The sequence below is a fragment of the Gilbertella persicaria genome (genome assembly GCF_025201335.1).
Source record: "Gilbertella persicaria strain CBS 190.32 chromosome Unknown B0P05scaffold_32, whole genome shotgun sequence".
Taxonomy (NCBI): domain Eukaryota; kingdom Fungi; phylum Mucoromycota; class Mucoromycetes; order Mucorales; family Choanephoraceae; genus Gilbertella; species Gilbertella persicaria.
The window spans coordinates 94,613-122,151 of NW_026251993.1; the positions used below are offsets into that span (position 1 = coordinate 94,613).

At 36.8% G+C, this 27,539-nt stretch overlaps 17 protein-coding genes across 17 annotated transcripts; 12 read left to right on the forward strand and 5 right to left on the reverse strand.

The window, feature by feature from the left end:
- The first annotated feature begins 147 nt into the window (after positions 1 to 147).
- On the forward strand, positions 148 to 2,336 carry B0P05DRAFT_550189 (Not1 N-terminal domain, CCR4-Not complex component-domain-containing protein). The gene is made up of 6 exons (XM_051579218.1): positions 148 to 259; positions 308 to 1,030; positions 1,084 to 1,148; positions 1,209 to 1,263; positions 1,306 to 1,392; positions 1,439 to 2,336. The coding sequence occupies exons 1-6, from the start codon at positions 238 to 240 to the stop codon at positions 1,960 to 1,962; spliced, it is 1,476 nt and encodes a 491-aa protein (XP_051432778.1). The 5' UTR covers positions 148 to 237; the 3' UTR covers positions 1,963 to 2,336.
- A 92-nt stretch (positions 2,337 to 2,428) lies between these two features.
- B0P05DRAFT_550195 (ribosomal protein L7/L12 C-terminal domain-containing protein) lies at positions 2,429 to 3,367 on the forward strand. Its single transcript, XM_051579219.1, has 4 exons — positions 2,429 to 2,495; positions 2,598 to 2,656; positions 2,719 to 2,878; positions 2,925 to 3,367. Exons 1-4 carry the CDS (start codon positions 2,490 to 2,492, stop codon positions 3,240 to 3,242), a joined length of 543 nt encoding a protein of 180 aa, XP_051432779.1. The 5' UTR covers positions 2,429 to 2,489; the 3' UTR covers positions 3,243 to 3,367.
- A 588-nt stretch (positions 3,368 to 3,955) lies between these two features.
- On the forward strand, positions 3,956 to 4,895 carry B0P05DRAFT_550198 (small GTPase superfamily; the record flags this gene model as incomplete). Its single annotated transcript, XM_051579220.1, has 5 exons — positions 3,956 to 4,217; positions 4,270 to 4,315; positions 4,372 to 4,406; positions 4,451 to 4,554; positions 4,617 to 4,895. Coding segments are annotated over 5 exons (276 nt in total), but the record flags the coding sequence as incomplete, so codon positions are not given.
- On the forward strand, positions 4,769 to 5,192 carry B0P05DRAFT_183779 (uncharacterized protein). The gene is made up of 2 exons (XM_051573167.1): positions 4,769 to 4,900; positions 4,945 to 5,192. The coding sequence occupies exon 2, from the start codon at positions 4,947 to 4,949 to the stop codon at positions 5,151 to 5,153; it is 207 nt and encodes a 68-aa protein (XP_051432781.1). The 5' UTR covers positions 4,769 to 4,900; positions 4,945 to 4,946; the 3' UTR covers positions 5,154 to 5,192.
- Positions 5,193 to 5,230: 38 nt separating this feature from the next.
- B0P05DRAFT_513697 (amino acid permease/ SLC12A domain-containing protein) lies at positions 5,231 to 6,986 on the reverse strand (the record flags this gene model as incomplete). The annotated part of the gene is made up of 2 exons (XM_051575660.1): positions 6,752 to 6,986; positions 5,231 to 6,705 (listed from the first exon to the last, which is right to left on the reverse strand). Exons 1-2 carry the CDS (start codon positions 6,915 to 6,917, stop codon positions 5,231 to 5,233), a joined length of 1,641 nt encoding a protein of 546 aa, XP_051432782.1. The 5' UTR covers positions 6,918 to 6,986.
- Positions 6,987 to 9,601: 2,615 nt separating this feature from the next.
- B0P05DRAFT_474328 (ubiquitin) lies at positions 9,602 to 9,847 on the forward strand (the record flags this gene model as incomplete). Its single annotated transcript, XM_051574785.1, has 1 exon — positions 9,602 to 9,847. The coding sequence occupies one exon, from the start codon at positions 9,602 to 9,604 to the stop codon at positions 9,845 to 9,847; it is 246 nt and encodes an 81-aa protein (XP_051432783.1).
- Positions 9,848 to 9,968: 121 nt separating this feature from the next.
- Positions 9,969 to 11,245, forward strand: B0P05DRAFT_474166 (Metallo-dependent phosphatase-like protein; the record flags this gene model as incomplete). The annotated part of the gene is made up of 8 exons (XM_051574772.1): positions 9,969 to 10,052; positions 10,095 to 10,174; positions 10,198 to 10,294; positions 10,340 to 10,407; positions 10,453 to 10,526; positions 10,572 to 10,651; positions 10,716 to 10,925; positions 10,970 to 11,245. 8 exons carry the CDS (start codon positions 9,969 to 9,971, stop codon positions 11,243 to 11,245), a joined length of 969 nt encoding a protein of 322 aa, XP_051432784.1.
- Positions 11,246 to 11,334: 89 nt separating this feature from the next.
- B0P05DRAFT_573294 (ubiquitin carboxyl-terminal hydrolase isozyme L3) lies at positions 11,335 to 12,265 on the forward strand (the record flags this gene model as incomplete). The annotated part of the gene is made up of 6 exons (XM_051581499.1): positions 11,335 to 11,391; positions 11,435 to 11,446; positions 11,495 to 11,546; positions 11,596 to 11,826; positions 11,872 to 12,002; positions 12,053 to 12,265. The coding sequence occupies 6 exons, from the start codon at positions 11,335 to 11,337 to the stop codon at positions 12,263 to 12,265; spliced, it is 696 nt and encodes a 231-aa protein (XP_051432785.1).
- B0P05DRAFT_589098 (uncharacterized protein) lies at positions 12,262 to 13,754 on the reverse strand (the record flags this gene model as incomplete). Its single annotated transcript, XM_051582711.1, has 4 exons — positions 12,262 to 12,442; positions 12,501 to 12,899; positions 12,942 to 13,462; positions 13,524 to 13,754. 4 exons carry the CDS (start codon positions 13,752 to 13,754, stop codon positions 12,262 to 12,264), a joined length of 1,332 nt encoding a protein of 443 aa, XP_051432786.1.
- A 66-nt stretch (positions 13,755 to 13,820) lies between these two features.
- B0P05DRAFT_589099 (uncharacterized protein) lies at positions 13,821 to 15,401 on the reverse strand (the record flags this gene model as incomplete). The annotated part of the gene is made up of 2 exons (XM_051582712.1): positions 13,821 to 15,178; positions 15,230 to 15,401. 2 exons carry the CDS (start codon positions 15,399 to 15,401, stop codon positions 13,821 to 13,823), a joined length of 1,530 nt encoding a protein of 509 aa, XP_051432787.1.
- B0P05DRAFT_550226 (uncharacterized protein) lies at positions 15,395 to 15,956 on the forward strand. Its single transcript, XM_051579221.1, has 2 exons — positions 15,395 to 15,670; positions 15,718 to 15,956. Exons 1-2 carry the CDS (start codon positions 15,535 to 15,537, stop codon positions 15,921 to 15,923), a joined length of 342 nt encoding a protein of 113 aa, XP_051432788.1. The 5' UTR covers positions 15,395 to 15,534; the 3' UTR covers positions 15,924 to 15,956.
- B0P05DRAFT_550228 (uncharacterized protein) lies at positions 15,957 to 16,625 on the forward strand. The gene has a single exon (XM_051579222.1). It carries the CDS (start codon positions 16,026 to 16,028, stop codon positions 16,569 to 16,571), a length of 546 nt encoding a protein of 181 aa, XP_051432789.1. The 5' UTR covers positions 15,957 to 16,025; the 3' UTR covers positions 16,572 to 16,625.
- Positions 16,626 to 17,210: 585 nt separating this feature from the next.
- On the forward strand, positions 17,211 to 18,101 carry B0P05DRAFT_550231 (pinin/SDK/memA/ protein conserved region-domain-containing protein). The gene is made up of 3 exons (XM_051579223.1): positions 17,211 to 17,300; positions 17,342 to 17,619; positions 17,664 to 18,101. Exons 1-3 carry the CDS (start codon positions 17,223 to 17,225, stop codon positions 17,890 to 17,892), a joined length of 585 nt encoding a protein of 194 aa, XP_051432790.1. The 5' UTR covers positions 17,211 to 17,222; the 3' UTR covers positions 17,893 to 18,101.
- On the reverse strand, positions 17,967 to 20,936 carry B0P05DRAFT_550232 (armadillo-type protein). Its single transcript, XM_051579224.1, has 7 exons — positions 20,812 to 20,936; positions 20,054 to 20,768; positions 19,632 to 20,007; positions 19,246 to 19,590; positions 19,012 to 19,197; positions 18,569 to 18,960; positions 17,967 to 18,522 (listed from the first exon to the last, which is right to left on the reverse strand). The coding sequence occupies exons 1-7, from the start codon at positions 20,859 to 20,861 to the stop codon at positions 18,073 to 18,075; spliced, it is 2,514 nt and encodes an 837-aa protein (XP_051432791.1). The 5' UTR covers positions 20,862 to 20,936; the 3' UTR covers positions 17,967 to 18,072.
- A 1,422-nt stretch (positions 20,937 to 22,358) lies between these two features.
- Positions 22,359 to 24,443, forward strand: B0P05DRAFT_474205 (HAD-like domain-containing protein; the record flags this gene model as incomplete). Its single annotated transcript, XM_051574776.1, has 11 exons — positions 22,359 to 22,437; positions 22,485 to 22,553; positions 22,628 to 22,719; positions 22,767 to 22,961; positions 23,021 to 23,271; positions 23,317 to 23,420; positions 23,475 to 23,546; positions 23,860 to 24,024; positions 24,078 to 24,227; positions 24,274 to 24,369; positions 24,415 to 24,443. 11 exons carry the CDS (start codon positions 22,359 to 22,361, stop codon positions 24,441 to 24,443), a joined length of 1,302 nt encoding a protein of 433 aa, XP_051432792.1.
- A 250-nt stretch (positions 24,444 to 24,693) lies between these two features.
- Positions 24,694 to 25,413, forward strand: B0P05DRAFT_598342 (emp24/gp25L/p24 family/GOLD-domain-containing protein; the record flags this gene model as incomplete). The annotated part of the gene is made up of 2 exons (XM_051583174.1): positions 24,694 to 24,855; positions 24,915 to 25,413. The coding sequence occupies 2 exons, from the start codon at positions 24,694 to 24,696 to the stop codon at positions 25,395 to 25,397; spliced, it is 645 nt and encodes a 214-aa protein (XP_051432793.1). The 3' UTR covers positions 25,398 to 25,413.
- Position 25,414: 1 nt separating this feature from the next.
- Positions 25,415 to 27,370, reverse strand: B0P05DRAFT_550246 (uncharacterized protein). The gene is made up of 4 exons (XM_051579225.1): positions 27,032 to 27,370; positions 26,161 to 26,986; positions 26,028 to 26,121; positions 25,415 to 25,978 (listed from the first exon to the last, which is right to left on the reverse strand). The coding sequence occupies exons 1-4, from the start codon at positions 27,262 to 27,264 to the stop codon at positions 25,446 to 25,448; spliced, it is 1,686 nt and encodes a 561-aa protein (XP_051432794.1). The 5' UTR covers positions 27,265 to 27,370; the 3' UTR covers positions 25,415 to 25,445.
- Positions 27,371 to 27,539: the final 169 nt, after the last annotated feature.

Sequence of the window (27,539 nt, forward strand, 5' to 3'; positions counted from 1 at the left end):
GAAATGATCCACTACTTTTTATCCTTAGTGCACACTAAAGACAAGCCAAAATGGAATGCGCGAACAAGTGAGAGGGGAATGACAGGTATGCGTGCCTTTGTCATACTTTATATCAAACTTTTGAAAGTTGCGCAGAATGACGTGAATCGGACTTTGAATATGCTGAAAGTGCACTTGCAAAAACTTGCGTGATGGAATTCCTTTCTTTAGTCAAGAATAAGTTTAGAAAAAAAAAAGATGTCTATGAAGAAGCTGCAATGTAATCCTACCACACATCTCCATATATACTAACAAAGCTCTGTTCTAGCCGAGATTGATAGGTTATTGAAAAAAGTGAGTGAGGGTGTGGAGACATTCGAAACCATCTTTGATAAAATCCACCATACCAATAATGCCAATCAAAAAGACAAATATGAACAAGACTTGAAAAAAGAAATCAAGAAGCTTCAACGGCTTCGCGACCAGATCAAAACATGGCTCGCCAACAATGACATCAAGGACAAAAGAGCCCTTTTAGAAAACCGCAAGTTGATCGAGGCACAGATGGAACGATTTAAACAGATTGAAAAGGAAATGAAGACAAAGGCTTATTCAAAAGAAGGCCTTCTTCAACGAGAACGACTTGATCCAAAAGAAAAAGAAAAAGCTGACTGCTGTGAATTCTTAAATAACGCTGTGGACGAGTTGTCTCGACAGATTGAGACAGTTGAATTCGAAATTGAACAATTGGAAGGTGCAGGCTCTAAGCGTGGAAACAAAAAGCAAGACCATCAGCGAGCAGAGCGTCTAAGTGAACTTGAACATTTGAATGAGCGTCGAAAATGGCATATCAATCGCTTGGAATTGATGCTTCGACTGTTGGAAAATGACCATTTGGCAGCTGATCGCATTCAGGAATTTAAAGATGCTATTCAGTATTATGTTGAGTGCAATCAAGAACCTGACTTTGAAGAAGATGAAGGCCTGTATGACGATTTGGATTTGGAGAAAGAAGAAGAACTCTATGCTATTCGAACAGATGAATTTCATAGTAAGTCATCATGAAGGGACGTTTTTTTTTGTTTGATATTTGACACGCTCTAGATAAATCAGATTCTGAACAAGAAGAAAGAGAAGAAGAACAACAACAAGAACAACAGGAAGAAAAGGTAAGTTCTATCAAATGAAAGGGAAGGAGGTGATCATTGAATATTCACTATTTTATATAGCATGTCGCTTCTTCTGCCACTAGTCCAGCTAAATCAAACAATACAAAACCAACACGTAAGTACAGATAGTCATTCAATCCATTAACAGCTATAGAAGAACAAGCAGAAACGAGCACGAAACCACCAGTGCAGAAAAAAGAAGAAGAACAAGAAAGTACTGCTTCACCTGCTTTAAGTACCAAAGGTAAAGCTATGGCTATCATACTCTTGCTAAACAATATACTTTATAGAAGTGGTTTCTGTCTGGAATGAACCACCCAAGATTGTAGAGCAATCAAAACCAGACATGCAACTGCCTTCTTCACTTGTCGATTTAGCACCTTCATTTGAGTCGATAAAGAACAGGAAACATGACATTCAATACACACATCAAATGTTGGATGCCAGCCTTCAACATGTACCTGACTTGATTGATTCTGAGCGACCCAAAGTATACCAACCACGCAATCCATTCTCAACTCCCAGCTATTATCCTCAACAACCATTGCTCATCTTTGATAATCCCATGTTGTTTGACAAGTTTGATATGGATACACTCTTTTATATCTTTTATTATCAGCAAGGCACTTATCAGCAGTATTTAGCTGCAAAAGAACTCAAGAAGCAATCATGGCGTTTCCATAAAAAATACTTGACTTGGTTTCAACGTCATGAAGAACCTAAAGTGATTACTGAAGATTATGAACAAGGAACCTACATCTACTTTGACTATGAAGGTGCTTGGTGTCAACGTAAAAAGACTGAATTCAGGTAAGCACTTATATTCGCGTGTTTTACATACTCACTTAGTTTAGATTTGAATATCGTTATTTGGAGGAAGCCTAAATAAAATAAGTATAGCTAATGAAAGTATTCTTTAAGCATCATCAAGAGTAACAGTTTGGAATCACTAAGGAAGCAATACATGATTTGAGTCTTCATGGGAGGCTTAAAAAGTGAATGATCTTTTTTTGAGATAAAGATGCCTAGCTCATTTCTGTTTTTTCTTTAATGGTGGACTTTAGGCTACTGCAAGCCTCTTGATGTCAACTATATCATGATAGATGTGGCACTACTTGGTACATCTAAGTTGGACATCATCTCTTGTATATTTTTACTCCCAATGTCAAAACATAGACAATCTCTGAGAGGGATTAAAGAATTGTTTATGCGAGTAATTTTCAGCCTATTTGGTAAAAGGATTTGCAGTCACAAAATTCAATTTCTTGGGGTCGCTTTTCTTTTTTTTTTGGTTTACCCTTGAATCTCTCATTTTCACTTTCCAACACCCCTTCACTTCATATGATGGTAAATATCTATTCAAGTCAATAAAATAGACAGTTCGAGAAATAAACTTGATTCGTCACAAAGTAAAATAGTCTTTACTTACCTTGTTCGATTTTGTAATAGCTTCGTTTTTCTTCCAAGTGTTTGACATCAACCTCCGTTGCTTCTAGACAAGCTGTTCGGTAAGAAAACTTCGATATGCAAAATGGCAATACAAGGTAAACATGACTGACATACATATTAGTATGACAGCTGCTGCACCCATGTGTGTTAGACGTTGGTACACTACTGAACCTCTTCCTACCCCTGGTTCAGCCACTGTGGATCCCAAGATTTCTGCTATTGTTGATCAAATTGAAGGTTTGACATTATTGCAAACCTCTGAGCTTGTCTCACAATTAAAGGTAAAATACAGACGTGTACTGAACAAGCATTAACATGGTTGTATAGACTCGTTTGAACATTCAAGATATTGCTATGCCTGTTGCCATGCCTACTGGTGGTGCTGCTGCTCCTGCTGCTGCCGCTGCTGAAGAAGAAAAGCCTGCTGAAAAGACTGAATTCAGTATCAAGATTGATAAAGTAGATGCTGCTGCAAAGGCAAAGGTTATTCGTGAAGTTAAGAATTTAGCAGGTTTGAACTTGGTTGAAGCCAAGAAGTTTGTTGAAAGCGTACCCAAGGTTCTTAAGGAAAGTGTACCTAAGGAAGAAGCTGAAAAGTTGAAGAAGGCTCTTGAAGCTGTTGGTGCTTCTGTCTCTTTGGAATAAATTCACTACTACTACTCTGTTCATATATATACATACAATTCTCTCTCTTTCTCTTTCTTTTTTTTTTCTCTTAGATTCTTTTCATGTATTATTTCTTTTTCTGACATAAAGAAAAAAGCTGATATACATAATAAAATTTCTTTATTCATTTTAGTTTGACATTTGAACGGTTTCACAAAAAAAAGAGACTTGTTGTCGTTCAGGCACCATCTTATTCGGTTTGAATCCGAAGCTATCCTATTTATGTAGTAACGCAATTCAAAGTGATTGATGTCATGGTTTACATTGTGCTTTTATTGTTTAAAGATATGGCATGATCTTTTTTTATTATTATTAAAACTAAATAAACCATAATATATGACTTCTATTTAAAAAAACAGTGTTATTGTACATGAAAAGATCAACAGAAATTAAACTATCTATGCTTTTTGTTTGTAGTACAAAAGGTCTTCTCTTTCTTTTTGGATAAAATGATATAAATGTGTAAAATGCAAGTCAACAAGTCATATTTTAGCTAAACAATGGCTTATTCGTCAATAGAAGTATATTATGCTTACATCTGAATAGACTCCTGGATTAGTGACTTGAAAAATGCATTAAAAAAAGGATATTGGAAATAATCATTTCATCAAAGTGTAACGTCAAGTTTAAAACGCCGCTTTTCTTTTTCTTTTATGATACACGTACAACAAGTATTCTCTTTTTTTAATATCTTTTTTTTTTCTTTTCTGTAAATATATATAGATATAGATATACATATATATATACACAGCAATATATACGTATATGTATATATATATCAATATACATATATTCTATTAACAGCAACAAAGTACATATTGTATCAGAACAAACATATACCTTGATTATTATTATTATTATTATTATTATTATTATTATTATTATTATTATTATTACTATTATTACTATTACTATTTAATATATACCTCGAAACTATGCTAGCAGACGCATATGGTAAAGTAGAGACTAGTATAAGAACAAAACAAAAAAAATAACCCTATCCTAGATTTTTTATTAAAACTATTACTTGTCGGTGACTCTGGTACTGGAAAGTAAGTATATTCTCCCCTTTATTGTTTTTTACTATATTAAATCATGCGTATTTTAGGTCCTGTTTGTTGCACCATTTCCTTGAGAATCAATGCAAGTATAGCTTATTCAATCCAACCTATCTAACTCAAGTATAGTCAAGAAAGATTCAGTCAATACAATAGGCATGGAATTCGGTACACGCATCGTACATATTGCTGATAAAAGTATAAAACTACAGATATGGGATACAGCAGGACAGGTATATAAAACAATCAGAAAAGAAAAATAAAGATGGTTTTACTCAAAATACATGCTGTGTAGGAACGATTTCGATCATTAACCAAAAGTTATTTTCGTGGTGCAGCAGGTGCACTTGTCGTCTACGATATTTGCAAGTAATGTAATCTTTTGCCTTTTTTACTATTGCTGACTTATTGTTTCTTAGTCGAGATACATTCTTGGGTGTAAGGTCATGGTTAAAGGATGTGAGGACACTAGCCAATCCAGAACTGGTGATTATTTTAGTGGGTAACAAAAATGACAAAAGTGATGAAAGAGAGGTTTCTTATTTAGAAGCAAGTCGGTTTGCTCAAGAACATGGTAATGTATGGGGGGTCTTTTTTTTGCATTTATACTTATCCTTGAATAGAAATGATGTTTTTGGAAGCAAGTGCATTAAATGGGGATGGTGTTGAAGACATGTTCTTTAAATGTGCAAGATCCATTCTAAGTAAGATCGAAACTGGACAAATTGACCCTGAAAGAAGTGGAAGTGGTGTACAATTTGGCGACTCAAGTCTAAGACGAATGACTCAAAGAACAAGAACACGAAAGAAAGAAAGATCATGTTGCTTTTAACTGTATATAATAAATATCTAATGGTGTGTTGCTTACTTATTATAAAGTCTAATGAGTAAGGTATGATTGCCACAATTCTAAGCAATAATATGATACAACTTGTTAAACATACGCTTCCAAAGAGGCACAGGCTTATCTTGATCTACATCGCCTTCCTCAACCTTAAATACAGTCGGTGGGATTGTGCCTGTTTCAAAATCCATTTCAGAAGCCTTGATAAACTTGGGGCGTTTTACCAATTTATGACCACCATAAAGAAGAAGAGCAAACATGACAGACAGATAAGAAGAAACACAATCCTTGGGATCAATAGGCGCAAGGAATGACTGATACCCTTGACCACCAATCACAATACATCCCACCACAATCACAAAGATATCAGCAAAAGGGAAAAAGGGAGCCACATAAGGTAAGCTGGTCAAGGATCTACCTTGAGCCTTCAATCCTATACGGAATCGAATATGAGTGACAGAGATCGTCACCCAAACAATCAAGCCCGCGACCGAAGGAAGGGCCGTCAACCAATTAAACACAACACCCGAACTAAACAAACTGGTCAGGAAAGCGAGACAGCCAACAGCACAGGTAGCAAGCACAGACCAGATAGGAATACCCCATCGATTGATGCGTCTAAAAACGCAGGGAGCTGCACCATCTTCTGCAAGAGCCAAAAGGGTTCGACTAGAGGAATAGACACCTGAATTGCCTGCAGATATCATAGTAACCAAAATAATGGCATTCATCAAATCGGCAGCCCATGCAGCACCTGCTTTTTTGAAGACGAGCGTGAAAGGAGATACAGATACATTGCCAGAGCCCTTGAGAAGATCAGGATCCGTATAAGGAATATTAAGGCCAATGATCAAGATAGACAAGATATAAAACAAGACAATACGGTAAAAGACTTGCTTGACAGCAGCTGGTACAGTCTTGTGAGGGTTTTCAGATTCACCTGCTGTAATACCTACAATTTCAACACCATTGAATGAAAAAGCAGCCGTGATGAAGACATTGAAGACACCAAGAAAACCAAAAGGAAAAGTACCATCTTCTAAATGAAAATTACTGACACCAATATACGGACCACCCGTAGCGCCTACGTTGACACAGATACCAACAATGATAAACGCAATCACAGTCAAGACCTTAATGAATGAAATCCAGTATTCAACTTCACCATAGCCTTTGACTGAAAAGACATTGATAAACACTAGCAGAACAAGACAAATGATAGACCATATCACACTAGGTACGTTTTGAACCCAGTATTCCATGATCATGGCAATTCCTGTCAATTCCACAGCAACACCCACAGACCAGTTGACCCAATAGATCCAACCGAGCATAAAACCAAGCGAGGGATCAACAAAACGTTTAGCAAAATGAGCAAAACTACCAGAGACAGGAATATAGGCAGCCATTTCACCTAAACTCATCATGACACAAAAGATCAAAAGACCTACAATGCCATAAGAGACAAGAGAACCACCTGGACCTGCGCCTGAGATGGCTTTACCTGAAGCCATAAATAAGCCAGTACCAATGGTACCACCTAGCAATAGAAATGAATAAAATTGTCAGAATATTTGTTTTCTTACCCAAGGCAATCATTTGAATATGTCTTGCTTTAAGTCCACGGTGAAGACGAGCTTGCTTATTCATTTCCTCATGATGAGAAGAAGCAGACGAATAGCAACTTTCGACTAGATCAACAGCAGTACCACCCGCTTCTTGATCCACTATGATTTTTTCAGATTTGTTCATAATCCAATTTGATCTGTCAATGTATAAAGTCAAACTTGGGCTTGTTCTGTTGTGGCCAAAGACCCGAATTCTTCAAGAAATGAAAAGAAGAAGGATGGAATTTTAAATAATGATGGCATCATTTAAAGGTTGTTTCAGACTCGTTTATTCTTTGACAATTTTTTTTTTTTTTACTTTGTTTGCTTTAGAACTTGTCTTTTATTATCTGTTGTATGTTATCTTTTTCTCTTTTTTCAATTACTAACGTTGTTTATTTTTCTCACAGTGACCCTTTTTTTTTTCTATAAATTGACATTTGACTTGATCCATCGCTTTTTGGCCATTAAAGGTTAATCAATGATGACATTTGATTCTCGGTAAATGATTGGCTTCCAAGATCTTTAATCACCGAGATAGAAGCTCTCTTTTTTAGCCCAGTTTTTTTGTCATTCGAACTCAGCAACAAAGGTATTATGATCCAAGAGCTCTTTAGTATGCCAAGACGATACTCAAATGCGCTCAGTTGTTTGCGGATGATTTTTTGAGATGTTTGTTCTAAAGTACTATAGTTTAGTACTTGGTGATACAGACTTTGGCATCAATCACAGCTTGGTATTGGTGAATCATATTGTCGATCAAGCATGTAGTAGTATGAATGTAATAAGTTAAAGACCATCTCATTTTTAGTAATTATGCAATTGATAAGATTATTCAACTACTTTCTCATATCCGTGTAAGTACCTTACATAGACTGGCTAATATTCGTTACTGACTTATTTCTCTTTTATCTCCCTTCTATTTTCTGTTCTTTCTTATAACCTATTCATGTATCTCATGCTCTGCTTAATTTTTAGAATTTATTTTTTTTTCAATAAAGTATAATTAGATAAGACAATTCAATATCCAACTCAAAAAATGACCATTTTTGCGTATATGTTTTGTTTTTATTGAACCATCCAAAGGACATCAGAACTCTTAAAATGAATACTTTTTTTAAGCAATAAATGTGTACACACAAAATGTAGTATAATACCTGCTTATACATACAGAGACGCTCGAAATACCTACAGACTATGTTTACTAACATATAGAGTGCATTTGGAGTTGATTCGGACCAAAAAAAGCGAATTGCAAAAAAATGACTAAAATGACCATTCGACCAATGGGTATTTAGTCATGAAAAAAGCTTGTTTAATTACTTTTGATCTTGTTTTGATACTGCAAAATGAAAACCAGATTTATTGGCAAGTTTAAATACTCAAAATGTGCGCCAAATGCTCTAGTTCTTAATGAATGTGTCTGCTTGCCAACTGCACTATAAAAATGGTACGATAAGAGTGAGAAACCTCGAAAACGTCTTTGCCTAATTACTCAATACCTTAGCAGCAAAGTTATTGTGTTCTCTGTATCAATAGACTCAGAAAGCAAATATTTACAACTTTTGTCACTACACCAAAGCCCAATAACCGCATCTTTATACAGTTCTCGGCAAAAGCCCGATTTTTGTTGCGGCGGGAAGAACTAGATTTGCCTTCCACTTCAATTTCCGTGTGGTAGTTACATGGTAAGTCCTATGTTCATTTACCCCCATATTTGCATTATAAGATGCATATCTTTTTATCTTTTTATGTTTTCTGACGCGCTAGATAGAATATGATATGTTTTGTAAGTTTGTATCTTGCAAGTTTTATATACCATTTAGAGTAAAAATGCACAAAACACAGCTTAAACATGTTAACCTTTGATGGACCATTACTCGACAACTACATTATCAAAACAGTCCTTTTTTTTGTTTAGAGCATTTTCTTTGAAGTCTAAGAATTGAATGGTACTATTGGTTTAGCTGTTAGGTAAAATTTATTTTTTGACCCATGGGGGGGGGATCCACGGAGGTCCATGAAGATAAAAAAAAACAAAACTCGATCGAGAGTTTTTGGAGTGACCCAATGTAGGTCTGATCCTACCAAAATCAGACAAGACTTTATTTAGATACTTTTAGCAAAAATAAAGCAAATTTACCAAGACGAAAGCATCGACTTGATTTGAACATTGCCTTCAAACCTGCCTTCAAAGTTGATTATAAACTGTGGATGATAGAAAAGAGGTTCTTCTCAATAGATACTGACTAGTAAGTGGGCACATATTTCTGTTCCATTCGTTGAAATAGATACAGACGAGTAAAATATACTTGATACTTTTCAGTTCTGGATAAGTTATCAAAATAAACAAGCAAGTGTTTATAGAGTCAAGTGAGAAAGAGTAAACATATTTAAAGCGTGTAGCATCAATTTTGCCAATTCAATTCAAGAAACGCAGACAATGCGCTCTATTTCATTGAAGCCTTGTACAAGCAGAAATATATACATCATATCACAATGATTAACAAGTGAGAGAAAAAGAGTGATATATATCAAATGTTTCTTGTTGTTGTTGTTCTTCTTCTTTTCTTTATGATGACCTTAATGCCTATTCTTATTAGAAATGACTCAGGGAAATACGGTAAGAGTATCATGATAGACTCGCAAGCACCTGTAAGAGACCTTAAGCATTTAATTGAGGGACTCTTTGGCTATCCTCCCGAAAGACAGATGCTTTCGTTCAACAAGTCCTATCTAACAGAAGACTATCATACTCTCAGTCATTATGGTATTGGCCCCAATTCACTTGTCCAACTGTACTACAAGCTACCTGGAGGTACAAATGACATGCAAATCTTTATCAAGGCTTTAAGCGGCAAGACCACCACGCTGCATGTTCAGCCTACGCATACTATCCAGCATATAAAGCAAATGTTGCTTGCTACGGAAGGTATTCCTACAGAATGTGTCATGCTTATCTATGGTGGTAAGCAGCTGGTACACCATCATTATACTCTTGAACAATATCACATAAAAAATGAAAGCGTAATGTATCTTGTCGTTCGACTTCCTGGAGGTAAAATCAATGACTGAAATAAAATTAAACCCAGCTGGTTACACTTTTTTTTTTTTTTAAAGGGAAGCTGGGGGCTCGTATGTTCCAATTATTTTCTTTTTATTGTATTGTATTGTATTGTAAATAGATAATAGAACGATGGGTAATCCAGATGAATGGCTTGAAACTGTACGTAAATGTGAATATCTGCCTGAACAGGATATCAAGAAACTATGTGAGATGGTAAGTTGATAAACACATGATCGCATCTAAATCTCCTACTAGGTAAAAGAACTCTTAATGGAGGAATCCAATATTCAACCAGTTCAATCACCTGTTACTGTATGTGGTGATATTCATGGCAAGTAAAAAAAAAGAAAAAAGAGAGATTGTTTGATGCTCAACTAGCTATAGGTCAATTCTATGATCTTTTGGAGTTATTTCATGTAGGTGGTGATGTCAAGGATACCAACTATATCTTTATGGTAAGTTCAGTTTATAAAACGAATCCTTCAACTGGATTTATACAGGGTGATTATGTTGATCGTGGCTATTTCAGTTTGGAGACATTTACGTTGTTAATGGTCTTGAAAGCAAAGTAAGTGAGCCTGTGTAAATACATGTTATTCACTTTAAGAATTAGATATCCTGATAAGATTACATTATTAAGAGGAAATCATGAAAGTAGACAAATTACGCAAGTCTATGGTTTTTATGGTAAGTGCCCCACATTCCAAAAGCATGATGGATTAACCTTAAAAGATGAATGCCAAACAAAATATGGCAATGCCAATGTATGGAAGTATTGTTGTTCAGTCTTTGATTATTTGACATTAGCAGCCGTAAGTGAATCCAAGATGAATGTCAATAGAGAGAGAGAGTGAGGGAGGGGACTAACAGCGTTAGATTATTGATGGATCTATTTTATGTGTTCATGGTGGTCTATCTCCAGACATTAAAGCATTAGATCAAATGAGAACCATTCATCGTTTGCAAGAAATTCCTCATGAAGGTTCATTTTGTGATTTAATGTGGTCTGATCCTGAAGATATTGATACTTGGGCAGTGAGTCCAAGAGGAGCAGGATGGTTATTTGGTGGTAAAGTGACGAGTGAGGTAAGTTATCTACCTGTTTACTCTATTTAATCTAATCTTTGTAGTTTAATCATATCAATGGTCTATCTCTGATTGCAAGAGCACATCAATTGGTTCAAGAAGGTTACAAATACATGTTTCCAAATGATGAATTAGTGACTGTCTGGTCTGCTCCTAATTACTGTTATCGTTGTGGTAATGTTGCTTCTATTATGGAAGTAGCAGAGAATGACACGAAATTCAAGATATTTGATGCTGTACCTGACCAAGATCGCTTTACACCCTTTTCTGTAAGAAACGGCATGAATTCAAAAATGGGTGGAGGACAATATTTTGTATAATACGAATAAAATCTAAAAAAAGAAAAAAGGACCGAGGTATAAAATTTTCTATTCTATTCTATTCTTCTCTTTTCTTTTTCTCTCTTTATATGAGCACATTTGAAGAACCCCGTTTAAAATGGCTTCCACTTGAAGCCAACCCTGAAGTAAGTCTATATTTGATCATTCACAGTCTATTGATCATGCTAGGTTTGGAATCATGTAAGTGTGTGGCCTATCTGTTTGTATGGCTTAAAAAAAAACATGTAGATGATTCATGCGAATGGTATAGATTCAACATGGAATTTTGTTGATGTCCTTGGTAAGTAAATCCATAAGAAGCCAGTCTACTTATCCTCCATTTAAAAAAGGCTTGGATGAAGAAGGAATGGCTTCAATACCTCGACCTTGTGTTGCTATGATCTTCTTATTTCCTATTACACCTGCTTATGAAGCATTCAGGAAAAAGGAAGAAACACACATTAAGGTACATGAACAGAACATCAGCCCCAATTTGATTTACTACAAACAAACGATTTCTAATGCGTGTGGCATGATGGCCTTACTTCATTCTATCACGAATAATGAACATATCATCACAGGTAAGTGATCCATCACCCTCTTACATCTATTCATATATAGACTAGGTCCTGGTCTATTTGAACAGATCCTTGAAGATACACGTACTATGTCACCTGATGAAAGAGCAGAGTATCTCGAAAACTCAAAAGAATTGGCTGTTCTTCATGCATCCAGTGCTCATCAAGGCCAAACACAAGTTAGTGTCTACATGTACAATCCATGACGTCATTTAACACTCAGTCATAGGCACCTGATTTGAATCAAGAGCAAAGACTGCATTTCATCTGTTTCGTCAATGTAGACCAACATCTGTATGAGTTGGATGGCCGTCATTCTTTCCCCATCAATCATGGAAAATGCCAAGAACTCGTTCAAGGCAGTATGAAAATCATTCAATCTTTTATTGACCGTAATCCTGAAGAGAAAGAATTCAGTGCCATTGCTCTTTGTCACGCTTAAACGGAATAAAAACAATAGCCTTGATCTGGATCATCCGATACTTTGCCTGTGGTTGGGTCTACACGCACCACATTGCAAATAGCAATCGATTGAGGATAAGGACTGAGGAATCCCAAGGGTTTATATTTCAGTACACCTCTCACAACCAGCCCATAAGGGTATCTTATCATACGAGACCTATATGTCTATATATGAGATAAATTATATATATATATATATATATATCTAAGCTTACCATCGTTCATTTCCACTTTTATCTGCACCAGGCGATTTAATGTGAATGTCACTGATGGCTGTGACAGGAAGACCTGAATAAAAAGATGAAGCAAACAAAAGGGGTTCATCAAAATGATAGAATCCACCTAAATATTCTGCTGGATCCACCGTATGAAACATGGGCACGACTTGACTGAATGCAAACACACTCATGTCTGCATCCACTATCCTCGCAGTCCACATGTTGGGATTGATCGCATGCAGATGTAAATCAAAAATCAATTCTTTGTCTGAACCAAGAACACGGCCCATAGCCACCTGAATATCTTGTAATGGTCTGGCTACATAAGTCATTAAGACAAACAACAGTAAGCACAAGAATAACAATAGCATTATGGCATTCTTTATCCATCGTGAACTAGTCAAGTTAAGTAACTCGCCTATCGTTGATAACACATACCATGGACGGGCATAGGGTATGGTGGAAGGCAACAAATGTTGTTGTTCTTCATCGTCTGTGGTATATCCTCCATCATGATAGTTGGCATACATGCGCTTATTGGAGTGTCGTTTGATGGGTGTACCATCGGAAAACCAGCCATTGTCTGTACTATGATCCATAACGAAGTTGCGTAATTTAGGTCGGCCCAATGGCTCTTCATAAGGTCGAAGGGAGCTGGTTGACTTGGCTTTAAAGATAGGTCTGAGTAAATCACCTAGTAGATTAGTTTTGGTAGTAGGTGAAGGTGGATCTTCTGTAATGTAGGCTAATGACTTGGTCGATTGAGGTCGATAAAGCGATGATGAAGTCGTCCGATGCATCCCATCATTAACATCTGTATTGCCTGAATAAGGATACACATATTGTTCGTTTTCATCTGAATCTTCCACGTTAGATACGGCATCAACCAAATTGCGATGAAAGACTTCTGAAGGTGTAGCAGTCTGAGATAATTTTTTTCTTTTCATGGCACGACGATCCTAAGGAAAAGAAGAAAAGCTTGGTTTTTTTTTTTTGTATGATCCTCTTGCATGTACTTACTTCTGCTTTGGCTTTGGTTGTCCTGACAGGTGTACTTGTACTGGCCACGCTGGGTAATGTGACTGAAGTCGTCAGTGTAGGTTCTAATGTAGGTGTAGATGTGCTCTGAACAGGATAACCTTCAAATTTAGCTTTTTCAATTGTCAGATTCTTATCGAACACAGGAAGCTTTTTCTCTGTTGTGTATTTGTTAAATATGGGCCTTTTATTGTTTGGATCGTCTTCATTCATCGTTAAAGAAGAAGAAAAAAAGAGAGAAAAAAGAAAAATAACAAAAATAACAAAAAAAAAAAAAACTCAGCTATAGAGTGAGACAGACTGAATAGGGATATGGTCTTGATCAATAGGTACTTGGATCAATCGACTAAAAGGACACAACATATCAGATGGATCATGATGATGGTCTATCTTTGGCTCACAAGCACTGAATTTACGCTGTAATTGATGGCCTCGTTCTATCAATTGTGTTTGTTGTACAGGTTGACCATGTAAATCAAACAAGGGCAAATGATCTGCGAGTGTGGCTACAGTGGTAGTCATAGGCACATTGTATAACTGGCTGACAGGCGTGTCTTTCTTGAAGCTGAGATAGAGTGTAGCATAACTCTGCTGAGGATACAGCATGACATAACCACGCATATAGATCATTTCATCAAAGTATTTACGCCATGAATGAATCCATCGATTGGTGCGTGAGATGGTCAAAAGTGAGTCCTTGAAGAGATGCGGACGACCCGAACCTCTTTTGACAATCGATTGATCTGTTAATCTTGCTGTGATATAGTCATGAAATTCACGCCAATATTCAGGGAAATAGAGTGCAGTTGAAGAAGGGAGTTGCATCCAATAATCTGTGGATTTATGGAGATATTGTCTTCCTGTTGGATCTGTGTCGATAATACGTGGCGCATACAGACTGATGCCAAACAGAGGTGTGGATCTGCTTGAATAGCGGTATTTCAGTAGAGCATATTTAAGCCAGAGATAATAGCCTGTTGAGACTTGGACACGATCATCCAACAAAATAGCGTATTCATGGTCAGAGGAAGGATACCAGGATTCCACAAAGTGTTGCATGGGGTGCACTGTGGCTATACGATGACGCATTTGTTTCTCGCCATGTTTCCATGGGAGTCGATGAATAAATTGCATGGTGGCTGTGTCTGTCTTCTCATCCATCAAGACAAACAAGTCTAGCTGATCATTTAGATACTCGGCAGCCTGGATACTTTCAAACAACCGCTTAACTTGCATGGATTTCTTTTTACCACTGGTAGACACAATCAGCTTGATTTGAGGTGTATGCCATGCTTCTAATGCTTCCATCGATAGATCAGATAGCCAATGAATTTCTTCTACATCAGGTAAATGAATCCATGTTGTGCCTTCCATAGGCACCCATGCATCTTTACTTTGATAAATGACTACCCGAGGTGCTATTTGTTCTAATAACGAATGAAGTTCTGACTTGTGCTGTATTTTGTGATTCACTACATGCTGACAATCCACCATGGTATCGAATGTAATCCAATGGACATTGGTATGATTCCATTGACAAACAAGGTCTAAGAAAGCAGATGTTGGTTTGTCTGTGTATAATACCAACCCATCTGTTGTGTTGTACGTGGGTGTTGTGCCTGGAGATATAGGAGTATCTAATAATAAAAAGTTAAGGAGAGAAAGAAAGAGATGATCATTTTTGTTACCTTGTACTGACAATAAGGATGCTAATAAGGTATAATTGGTGATTTCAGTTGAATCCAAATAATGCGTATATACAGGACGAGTATTGAGTTCAACAAGGTGATACATCAATACCACAGTGAAAAAAGAACCAAGGACACCTATCACTGTACTTTTGAGTTTGATGAGTTTCATGTCGAGATGAAAAGAAAAAGCAGTGCTGGCTTTTATTTATTTATTTATTTATTTGTATTACCCTTATGCAGACAAATAAGAGAAACTTTCCTCTCATCATTTGCCTATCAAACAAACATCTTCTTTCTCTTTCATGTATCATCCTTACTATTATTCGAATATAACGATGCAACCATCGTTAGATCATTATAGGCAAGATCAACCTGAAGATCAACTCGAATCCATAGCTAATAAGCGAAAGCAGCATTTAGAACGCAATCGACTCGCAGGTAACATAAGTCAAGATAGATACATTGACCCATGTTTCTATGAATAGCCTATCGATGTAGAGAAAAGAAGAAAAATGAACAACAACATATGGTTGAACAAGCAGAGTATTTGGAAACAAGAAATGCATCATTACAAGTCATGGTGAATGCTTTAAAAAACCAAGTCATGACATTGCGTGAATTATTGTTAGCTCATGATGTATGTGATTGTGAAAAAGTCCATTCGTTCATTCAAAAGAGTTGTCTTTTATAAAATAAAAATAAAAACACAGTGTGGCTTTTGTTTTACAACTCAGTGTATGTTGATAAAGCATCTTTTCTGGTTCTTGATTCCCTTTATTACATATATCCTCTCATGAACGAACAAGATACCTGTGTTTCTCTCATCAACTCTACTGTATGTTCAGCATTTGCTCCATTCTATATTGGTCTCCCGGGACTAGGTCAGGAGTTTCCTTTCTTGCTAAACATCACCACCATTGAAGAATTCGACCGACGATTACTTGAGTATGTCAACAGCACAAGCGACTATTTATTTCCTCTCGGTTGTCTTAGTTCCAACTACAACCCTACGATCCCTTATGCTCGTTATTCACTCACTCGACTATGTGCAGGCATGATTCAGAACCCAGCTTATTCCTTGCCTTGCAATTTTAATCAACATTTGACGCCACCTCCACTCTGCAAAAGTACCTGTCTCGCCTGGATCAAGAGTATCACAGATATCACAGCTAACCCAAGCGTGTGTTCTGACTCAATACAGAGGAATGATTCCCTGCTTAATTTTATGGATCAGTGTGATTCATGGGAAGGATACAATGGTACAATTCAACAAAATTGTATTTCGGGTATAGCCAATGAACCTTATTCCTGTGGTAATGTCATGCTATGGATCAGATAGATAGTAGACTAAACAATGTGTGTATATATATATATATATATATATATATATATAGGCTTTGGGAATGATACCATGCATGCTTGTGCGTATTGTAAAGTCTATCCTGAAGACAAGTGTTGTCAAACAGTCCTGGATTGTCCATCTCGGTTATCAGGGGGTACCATTGCTGGTATCGCCGTTGGCTGTGTCTTGGCTGTCTTGCTTTTATTGTTTGGCTTAGTCTATTGTCTCTACAAGAAACCTCACGAGACAGTGCAAGAAGATGAGAAATCACCTACTCCCTTAAAAGAAGAATTCTTTGTGGTCATTCATCCTTACCCTCCTCAAATGGCGGACGAACTTGCTTTACATGTAGGTGATATTATCTGTCTTGCACTTCATTTTGATGATGGCTGGGCACTGGGTTACAATGTCACTACGGGGCTGAAAGGTGCTTTCCCCATTGTCTGTATCACACCAGCCTCTGAAGATAGTCTGAGTCAATTGTTAGTTGAACAAGAGAGTCCAAAAAAGACATTGGAAATATATGATTATAAAGAAGCAGAGAGTCCTACTTCACCTACATTTCATACGCCCTTTTTTTCTGTACAGTCACATTAAAGTCTACCTCTTTTTTTTTTTTTTTTTTTTTTTTTATATATTTTGTTCATCATGGTCCAGTCAAGTATTGTAGTGCATACGTCTCAAAAGAGACCTGTGGAGAATCCTGATATAGATACTTCTGAAGAGGTAAAGAGAATATTCAAGTCAAGATTATTCATCATCATCAGGTCAAAAGACCTCGTTTATTAGATCAAGATGAAAAGGGAAAAACACGCAACAAGCGTCTCTTTGGTGCTTTGATCGGCACACTAAACAAATTTAAAGACGAAACAGAGAAAGATAGTCATGTCAATCAGAACAGACAAGCTATCAACAACAAACTACACGAAAAACTCGAACAAGAACGAAAAGAACTTCAAGAGAAATTAAAAGCACGTAAAGAAGAGAAACTTAGGTTGGCAGAACAAAAACTTGAAAAAGAGAAACGACTATTACAAGAAAAAAGGTAGGATGGCATAGAGCTCAATGGAGGAACTAAATAATGGTATAGGAACTATCAGATCTTCTTCAGAATGAAAAATTGGCTCATTTCTTAAAGACATCCACACAACCTGTTTTGTATTATTTGCCACAGAAGTTGACAAAAGATATGGATCAGACGATTCAATCACAGAAACAGACAGTATTGGAAGAAAGAATTCGTTTTGAGAAGCGAGATCAACAACAAGATGGAAAACGAAGCCATCAAAATGAATCCAATAAAGAAGAAAAAGAATAGAAATCAGAGCTTTATTTTTGATATATATATACAGTGTTTCCAAGAAGTAATGTCGCAAACGTTGAAAAACTATAGTGCAAAATATATAAAATGCGACATCTTGGTGCGACAACAATTTCTGGAAATGTATATATATATATATATATAAAAAACGATATTTCCATCAAGGAAACAAGGGTATTAATCCTCTTGGCTTGACTCTAACAAGAGTCCCAAGAGTTTTTTATGTCCTGGACCATGCAGTGTTTGGAGTGCTGAGCATACTTTCTTAGACATGGCTTGTCGAGTAGGTGACAAAAGGGCAGGACAGACAACTACTTTCTGAATAAAGGTCAAACCACGGACTTGATCTGATAAGATATCATTCAATGTCTGATCATTGTCTAGTAATTCTTGTACGATCAATTGTTGTGCTTCAGGTTCTGTGGTTTGGTTGATCAGTTTGTAGATGACTTGAGACGCTATTTTATGAATACAAAGTTGAGATAGATGAGGTATGAGTCGAGATGCCATTGTCTTGCAACGACCTTCAATCTCTGTGGACTCAATCAACCAAGTCAAAAGCAAAGCACTGTTGGCATTGGTAGACAAAGCCACAGCATGTTGACAGAGTGAAGCAGCCACAAAGAGCTAACAAAGGGATGAGTTTAATTGAATGATGCCATGTAGCACTGACCTTTTGTTGGTTTGTCATAGAGTCACTTTCTAGTATACCACGCATGGATCTAGCACCAAATCTTCCTTGAGCAATCGGCATCAATTTCTCAACCATCGCATCAAAAATAAACTGTGCTTGTTCGAAATCACCCAGGCGTAAAAAGCACTGAACTGCATAATTACCAAACTGATCCAACAATAATGGAGGCACATACGGTTGCAAGTATTGACGAATCAACCGAATTTGTGCTGGTGTCTTGGCAAGGTCAATGATTTTTTGTGTAGCCCATGTACCGTTCTTATGGACACTGATGGCTGCCAAATGAGGTGCAATACGTTCTAACATGCTTGTCTTTGTTTCTTCTGTACATTTCTCAAATAAACGTTGTACGACTGTGTTACCAATGTAGTCTATTACCATCATTTGAATCGCATGAACATCATTTAACTCACTTTACTTACCACTACTGATTTCAGCTATATCGTCCAAGCATTCGTAGGCAATGGTTTCTGCTTCTTTTTGTTTATCTGTAGCATGGTCCATTCGTTTACGCATCTCACGAAGGCGTCCAGCATCTAATTTTCGATGTGTGCTCAGCTCAGGTACAGCAGGTATGGCATCAAAATAAGTATGGTGCATACGTAAATCTATCCAGTCAGACTTTAGGTTCCTTTTTTTTATTTTTATTTTTTTACCTTGAACAAAATAAAATGCAGTTGGTTGATCTACACCCAGGGATATCATGATATCAGCTAATTCATGTTGCCATGTCATGATTGTATCTATCATTTCTTCAGGTCGATTGTCTTCCTGCTGAAGAGGAGGTGGTATTTTAGCAAACCCTACACGCGTACCTCCAAACCCTTCTATCTCATTCGCCAACACAGCATCTTTGGCCTTGATAGCACAGGCCACTTTTTCGAAATTGATAAAGCCGCAATTTTTATGCGACAAGACACGTACCGATTCGATCAGACCAAATCGAGAAAAGACTGTCTGGAGACAAGAAGGTGTTGTATGGCTCGGTATATTGCCCAACCCTACATATGATCAACAACATAGCGTATACAAATTGACTTACATAAAGCACGCGTAGGCTGTAATACGTTGGTCTCTGTCGTGGCTGCATCTGCTTTACCAAACCCGATACGAACAATACATGACCCAATACGACCTCCCATACGCCCCAAGACTTCTTCTTTGGCTCGGATTGCATCTTCCAACTGAAAAAAATTCACAAATCCACATTCCTTTTCAACCAACAAACGTACACTTTCAATAGGACCAAAACTAGAAAACACTTGGGTCAATAGATCAATCGTGATAGAGGGATCAATATTGCCAACCCAGAGTGAACGACTCACTTGTTGTTGTTGCTGTTGTTGTTGTTGTTGATTGAGTAAATGGGTCTCCCGTGTGGTGGTGGGTGTCGATTGGCTATAATGCAAATAAGGTTTCTATAAGAAGAAGGATGAGCTTAATGAGCTTAGACAATAGATCTACCTCAACTAATTCTTCCATGTCTTCTTGAGGTGGGTGCAACATATTGGCTAATAATTCTGAATCACCTAAAGACAGAGAAGTAGGGTATTCTTCTTCTGTCATGGACACTAAAGGAGACCGGGTCGTAGGATTCCAAATAGAAGTACTCGGTACGCCATCTGCACGCCCCATACTTGATGCCCGAGGACGGTTCTGTTGTTGTCGATTAAATCCTTCAAGCGCACTCGGCATGGTGGGTACTGGTAACTCATAGTGAGCAGTGGCATTCACTGAATAAGATCGATGTCGATTCTGACCTGATAAGAGTGATCGACTCGGCAATAAGAACTCAGGCGGTGTTGCCTGATGAAATAAACCTAGAGACTCATTTTTTTCTTCTTGTTGTTCTTTTGTCTCTTCTTGCTCTAAGCCCAAGGATCGCATGGTACGAGCAATAGAGAAATCATTGTCGTTTTGTATTAGCTGTTCAGAAGAAGGAGATAATGGAGCAGACCAAAAAGAATGCATAGGGGCGTCAGGTAAGTTAAGTGAACCTGAACGATGACGACCTGCTTCCATCGTGTTGAGTAACAAGGCTGTGTTGCGATGAAGTTCAGGTGGTTGAACAAAAGAAGGCATCGTACCAGCCCGAGGTCTTGTTGAGTAATTTTTGTTTCGTAAAAAGTTCAAACCATAACTATGTGTATCATTTTCTTCAAATACAACATCGAGGTCTCTATTGTAGTGGTTAAACAACAATCTATACAAAATAGACTTACGTAGAATAGACAGGCCCAGACACTTGTCTTAAAGGGCTTGCTTCTTTCATACTTTAATAAAGGAGAAGAAGAAGAAAAAAGAAAAAGAGAGAAGAAAGGGGGGAGAATAATAGGGCATAAAGATTTGTACATCCAACATGCCGTTTATTAAGCGGACTTTTTATTGTTTAATTACTCTCGATTTACAGTCACACAGAGTTCGCTTTTTACATCTGGCTGTTTTTAGACAAATGAAGGTCTACATTTAGACATTTTACTATAGTACTCTATTGTTTGGCCATACTGATTTGCCTTAGTATACCTATTGATAACAGTAACTTCTAAAAAAAAAAGGAGTTTTAAGAGTGCCAGAATCCATTGTCTAGAACCACTCTTAGATTCATAAAAAATGTTTTGAAGACGGTAATACAAAAAATACAAAATACGGTTTTCTTATGCATCACTCCCTCTCTCAGACATATTTAAACCGACATTCATAGAGTACCGGGTAGAAAGGGAAAGGTTAGAAAACAATTTATCCACTCCGTTGTTCACTCTAAAAAGCACCCACTTTTTTATGAGTTTTTAAGTAAGTTTCCAACATAAACTACCTTTCTTTTTGAATCCATCTGACAAACAATAACAATAACACCTGTAGATTAGCAGCCCGCTGTAGGCGCGAGTGGTTCTCAACATAAATCATTATCTCTGCCTTCAAATTGCCTTTTTTTGAGTTTCCTATGTTTGAACATACATCAAAAAATCGTCATTTTGCCCCTATGGTACCTTGAAGAAGTCTTTAATTTTCACTGTTTTTCAATCTGTGGACAATAGAGACATTGTAGATATAGTATATTTTAGTATAAATTGTTTCTATAGGTCTATAAAACACGCTTAAAGTGCGAGATTTGCAAAAGTATTATAAAAAGTGTATGCTACGGTTCAGAAACAGAGAATACGTTTTTGAAGAATATTTCACTATCTTGATATTCAACATGCTACTTTCTCTACATCATGCAATGTGCCTTATTGATATCTACCAACTTTGTTAGTACACTTCTCTGATAGCTTTTTATTTTTAGGCACTTTTAGTCCATTATTTCTCTTAGATTTCTAAATCTCTTCTTTTTTCGATTTTAGTTTTTGAAATGAAATTACCAATTTAAACTCAGAATTTCTTTAAGGGACACTCCACTTATGCCAAACTTTAAGGCATTATCCTATTTGACGATACCATTCAATCCTACCTTAGCATTAAAGCTATTTTAAGTAAATATCTCTTGAAGTTTCGAGCTTTACTATTATTTTCAGTTTTTTATCCGTCTTTTAATTATTTCTTTTCGCATCTTTGGTTTTCACTTCATTAGTTTCGATAAAGACATTCTGTTCTTGTTTGTGTTAAGAAACAACATTGTAGAGTGAAATGAAAATAAGGCACTGAAAAACACTTCTTAAAGACTCTACTTGTTTCAAATTCCGGGACACACTCGAATTATCCGCTCTCCTGTATTTCAGAAAGAAGACCCGATTCTATTTTTACTCTCTTTTTTTTTTTCTTGTTAGTATCTATGCTTGACTTGTTAGAAACAAAAGAACAAAGAGAAGCTTTTCTCGACAGATATGACAATTTCTTGTTTGATTGTGATGGTAAATAAATAAAAAAGTGTATATATTAGTCATTTATACTTGAATAGGTGTCTTATGGGAAGGTAATCGCATGTTAGAAGGTGTCAAGGAAGCCATGACTATTTTGCGTGAAAAAGGTAAGTCATGTACAAATATATATATATATATCTAACAGCCATTTGTTTTGTTTTTTCTAAAAAAAAAAAAAAAGGCAAGCGTATCTTTTTTGTAACAAACAACAGCACCAAGTCGCGTTCTTCTTTTTTAAAGAAATTTGAGGGCTTTGGTGTCAAGGCAACAGAGGTAGGTTCATTGGATGGATAGACATGATCTGACAATCATTCTTATAGGAAGAAGTCTTTAGTTCTGCTTTTGCTACTGCTTCCTACCTTAAGCATGTCCTCAAGTTTCCTCAAGATAAAAAAGTCTATATCATTGGTATGAATGGTATTCGTGATGAACTGGCTTCGGAGGGCATTCGTAGTTGTGGCGGTGAAGAAGACTCTGGATTGTTTGATAATGAACCTGTTCCAGATGATAAAGAGGTATAAATAAGGGATTGTATAACACGCCAGCTTATTGTTATTGTTATTGTTATCATTAGGTCGGCGCCGTGGTGATTGGCCTTGATACACAAGTCAATTACAAGAAATATGCCAAAGCATTTGCTTATTTGCAAAGAAACGAAGGATGTTATTTCATTGTCACTAATGAAGATTCTACTTTTCCTCAACATGGATCATTTTATCCTGGTGCAGGATCCATTGCTGCTGTTATTATCAATGCCCTTGGTAGACGTCCTGATGCTGTCTTGGGTAAACCTGCTCAAAATATGATGAAGGCTATTTTTGCCGAGTAAGAAAGATACAGATAATTATATGTTTGACTGACATTATTTAGGTACCAACTTGACCCTAAAAAGACATGTATGATTGGTGATAGATTAGACACAGACATTGAATTTGGTGCTAATGGTGGACTTGATACTTTATGTGTTTTGACAGGTAATAGTGTTTGTGTGTCAATACAATGTTATTGAATCTATCTTCTCTTTTTAGGTATCACTACAAAAGAGCAACTTTTGTCTCCTGAGAACAAGATCAGATCCACTTATTATATGGCATCTTTTGGTGATTTTGCTAATAGAGAATAAATTTAGAACAAGTGTCTTTAAAGTCAAATGGGTCACGCAGACTACTTTGAATCTCCATTCCAAATAGACGTGTTTTTATTTTATTTTCCTTATTTCTCTTTTTCCCCTCCCCCTTTTTTTATATTTAGTCTTTTATATTACAATGAGCAAAGCAGTATGTATTAACCCTATAAACTATCCTAGTCATCTAACTCCATCTCTCTTATATATAGCCTACTCAAGAACAACTCGATGGTAAGTAAAAAAAAGGGGGGTTCATCTGGTTTCTTCATCTAAACTTTTTAAAAAAGAATGGAAGGAAGCCTTCTCTTTATATGACAAGAAGGGCAACAGTACTGTCTCTTCTGCTAACCTTGGTGACCTTTTAAGAGGCCTTGGTCAAAACCCTACTCAAGCTGAAGTTGCTGAACTCGTTAAGGATACTGCTAAATCTAAAAATGTTCCTGAAACCCAAGGTAATGTATAAAAAAAAAAAGTGGTTCTGTCCTATTGACAATCCTCTCTATAGAATTTGATATTGATTTTGGTACCTTTTTGTCTATCCTTACACGTCCTGATGGTTTCAAGCCTGCAGGTACATCTCAAGAATTTATTCAAGGCTTCCAAGTCTTTGATAAGGAAGGTGATGGTTACATCTCTGCTGGTGAATTACGCTATGGTAATGACCTTTTATTATTATTTTTAACTAAGCCCATATATTTTAGTCTTGACCAATCTTGGTGAGAAATTAAGTGAAGATGAAGTGAACGAACTTTTAAAGGAAGTTGAAGTTGGTAAAGATGGTCGTATCAACTATGTTGGTAAGTTGAACATCTATCCATGTCTTTTTATTTACTTTTCTTTAGACTTTGTTACTGTCATCTTATCCAACTAAAACTACACTTGTCTGTTTACCCTCTTCTTTTTTTTTTTTAATAAATAACTCTTTTTTCTTTCTTAATATCTACTTGTAATGTATTCAAACTCACAAAGTAACATCATTGAAAGAGAGAGAGAGAGAGAGAGAGTGCGTGTATCCATCGGCATCAAACAAGTCAATATTACGCCCCAATAAAAAGCTGCCAACTTGATGAAATTAATAAAAGGGGAAAATGAATTTTTTATTTTTTCTCTCTCTCTTTAGCATGTATTATTTCTATTTACTTGTGGTATTACTGACCAGTCTTGTTATTGGACCTACAGGCACACAAGCAACAGCTTTAACATATAGCTTATTAGCCAACGAAAAAGCCTGTTTCTATCAATGGGTGGATATACCAGGCAAAAAACTCGGTTTATATTTCGCGGTAAAGAAAAAAAAATTCTATATGGCTGACAAGTCTCATTGATGTATCTATCTGTATAGGTTCAACAAGGTGGATCTTTTGATATAGACTATCAAGTCTTGAGTCCTGATCAAGATGTTGTGTTGAGTGGAGAACAAGAACGCCAGGGCGACTATGTCTTTACTGCTAACCAAGTGGGTGAATATGCTTTCTGTTTCTCGAATGATATGTCTACCTGGGCAGAGAAATTAGTTGATTTCGAGATCATGATGGAACATGAAGTTCGTCCTGAATTTAGAAAGGATGCTTCAGGCAAAGAACAGCCTGTGACCATGACAGAAATGGAAGAATCTGTATTTAGAATCCAAGGTCACTTAACCAACATTCAACGTACTCAAAAGTATTTCCGTACAAGAGAAAACCGTAACTCGGCTACTGTAGTTTCTACCGAAGGACGTATCTTTTGGTTTGCCATGTTGGAAAGTTTAGCTATTATTTCCATGGCTGGTTTACAGGTCTTTGTGATCAAGAGCTTCTTTCAAGTTAAACGAGGTGGTGTTTAATAAATATATAATATATACACAAAATAAAGGTTATTTACAAACAAAAGACTAGGCAGTGGGTTTTTCCATCAAGGCAATGACGCGAGCCATGTCCAAGTCTGGGGGATCACTTTCAACAGCCAATGTCAATGGCTTTATAAGTGCATCAATACGCTCTATAGGTAATCCACAACTAGCGGCAATAAGGCGACGATATTCCATTTCCTTGTCATGCGCTCGTTTCTTTTCTGCTTCTAACTCATGCTGTAGTCGTTCAATCGTCTTGATGTTCATGTCTGCCTGTGACTGTAGTGATTTGATCTTCTTTTCTAATTTACGTTCTTTGGTTGATTTGTCTTCTTCTTCATTTGATTCATCAATGATCATGGGTTCTTCTTGGGATACTTGAGCCTCTAATTGAGCAATGCGTTTACGTGCTTCTGCTAACTGCATAGAGACTGGGAAATCAAGTCGACGTTGTGCTTCTCTTAATTCATATTTGACCATACCTAATTCTCTTCGAAGTTCAAATGCAACCATGTCTTTCTTTCGTAATTGTTCTTGGTAATCATCTTCTAGTTTTTCAATCATATGTTGCATAGCTAAAACAAAAAAAAACAATGAGGCTGTGTCTTATATACAACAACTTACTTTTGATCATGTCAGGTCCTTTCGATTTTGTCTTGTAATCAACAGGATCAAACTCCATGTTTTGTTCTTCTTCCATCTTGGTAATCAAAGGATCCTAATCTGATAAGACAGAGTATACATTTATATGACTTACAGTAGCACCTTGTTTGATCAGCACATCCACAATATCTTGACATTCAAGTCGAAGTGCAATGGCCAAAGCAGATTCATAATACTGAGTGTCTTTGATATTCAAAATGTTCTTCAAAATACTTTTCTTTGGAACTGCTTTCACAAACCGCTTCATGTAGTAAATAGCAGCATCTGTATACCCTTCTACACTGGCTGTCAGAGCAATATGATGCAACACAGTTCGACCTCGATCATCTGTCACGTGAACTGAATCGGCCAACATTTCCACCATTTCCATAAAACATTTCTTTTCATAACAACACGTGATCATGGCAGCCCGCATCAAAGGCGTCTCTCCCTCATAGTTCAGTCGACATACATTCGCCCCATTCTGAATCAATAGTTCAACCACACGTACACGACCCAAAGCAGCAGCCCAATGAAGGGCCGTATGACCTTGTTCATCAATCACCAAGTCAATATTCAAGTCTTTGGTCAACAAAACAGAAGACAAGAGAGAAGGCACATCGTCTGGATTATCAGACAAGAAGATGCTCATCAATAAGTTGCGATGGTGTTCATAAAATGCATCTTCAGGTCCAATTGGTTCAGGTGAGACACCAACCAGCTTGAGCTTCTTGCGTGCTTGTGATTGAGTGTGTTTAGGTCGTTTTTGTGCTTTGGGTGAGGGTGGTGCAGGTAACAAGAGAGGTGTCTTGGAAGGTGAAGACACATCATCATGCTTTTCTTCATTCTTTAGTGTAGAAGGGTCGAAATTCAATAAGGGCATGAGACTGTCCAAGACTTCGTATCTTTCAGCTAATTCCTTTCCCTTTTCAAATGGAATCCTACAGGTTCATGAGTAAAGAAACAGAAAAAAAATCACTTCTTACCATGTGCCTTGGTATTTACCATAACCTCCTTGTACTTTTTCATGTTCTCCAATAAGTACTTCTCTTTCCAAGATTTTTGAACGTCTTGTTTTTTCAAATCCGGCTACTTTAAGAATCTGTGTTGCATTCAAATAGGAATCTTCTCCTCGGACCATGGTTGCAATACCATGAATCATCATTTCGTATACCTGTACACCAGAGTATACGGCTGAGTATACTTTGCCTGATGACATTTTGATAACAATGCTAAATATAATAAACGAAGAAAAAAGAGGGAGAGAGAAAAAGTCGCGTAATTTAGGAAACGCGTCAACATTCCAAATTTGGAACAAACAGCCGCCTCCCTCCCTTTTTTTTTTTTTCAAGCAACATGGTATGCTATTGTTTATCCAACACATACCATAGGGGGGGGTTTGCCTTGCATGATACATTAGAGAGTGTGTACATGTTCCTAAGCATTTGTCATCAACTGTGTTTTTATGATCAATAGAATCAGGTACTTTACTTA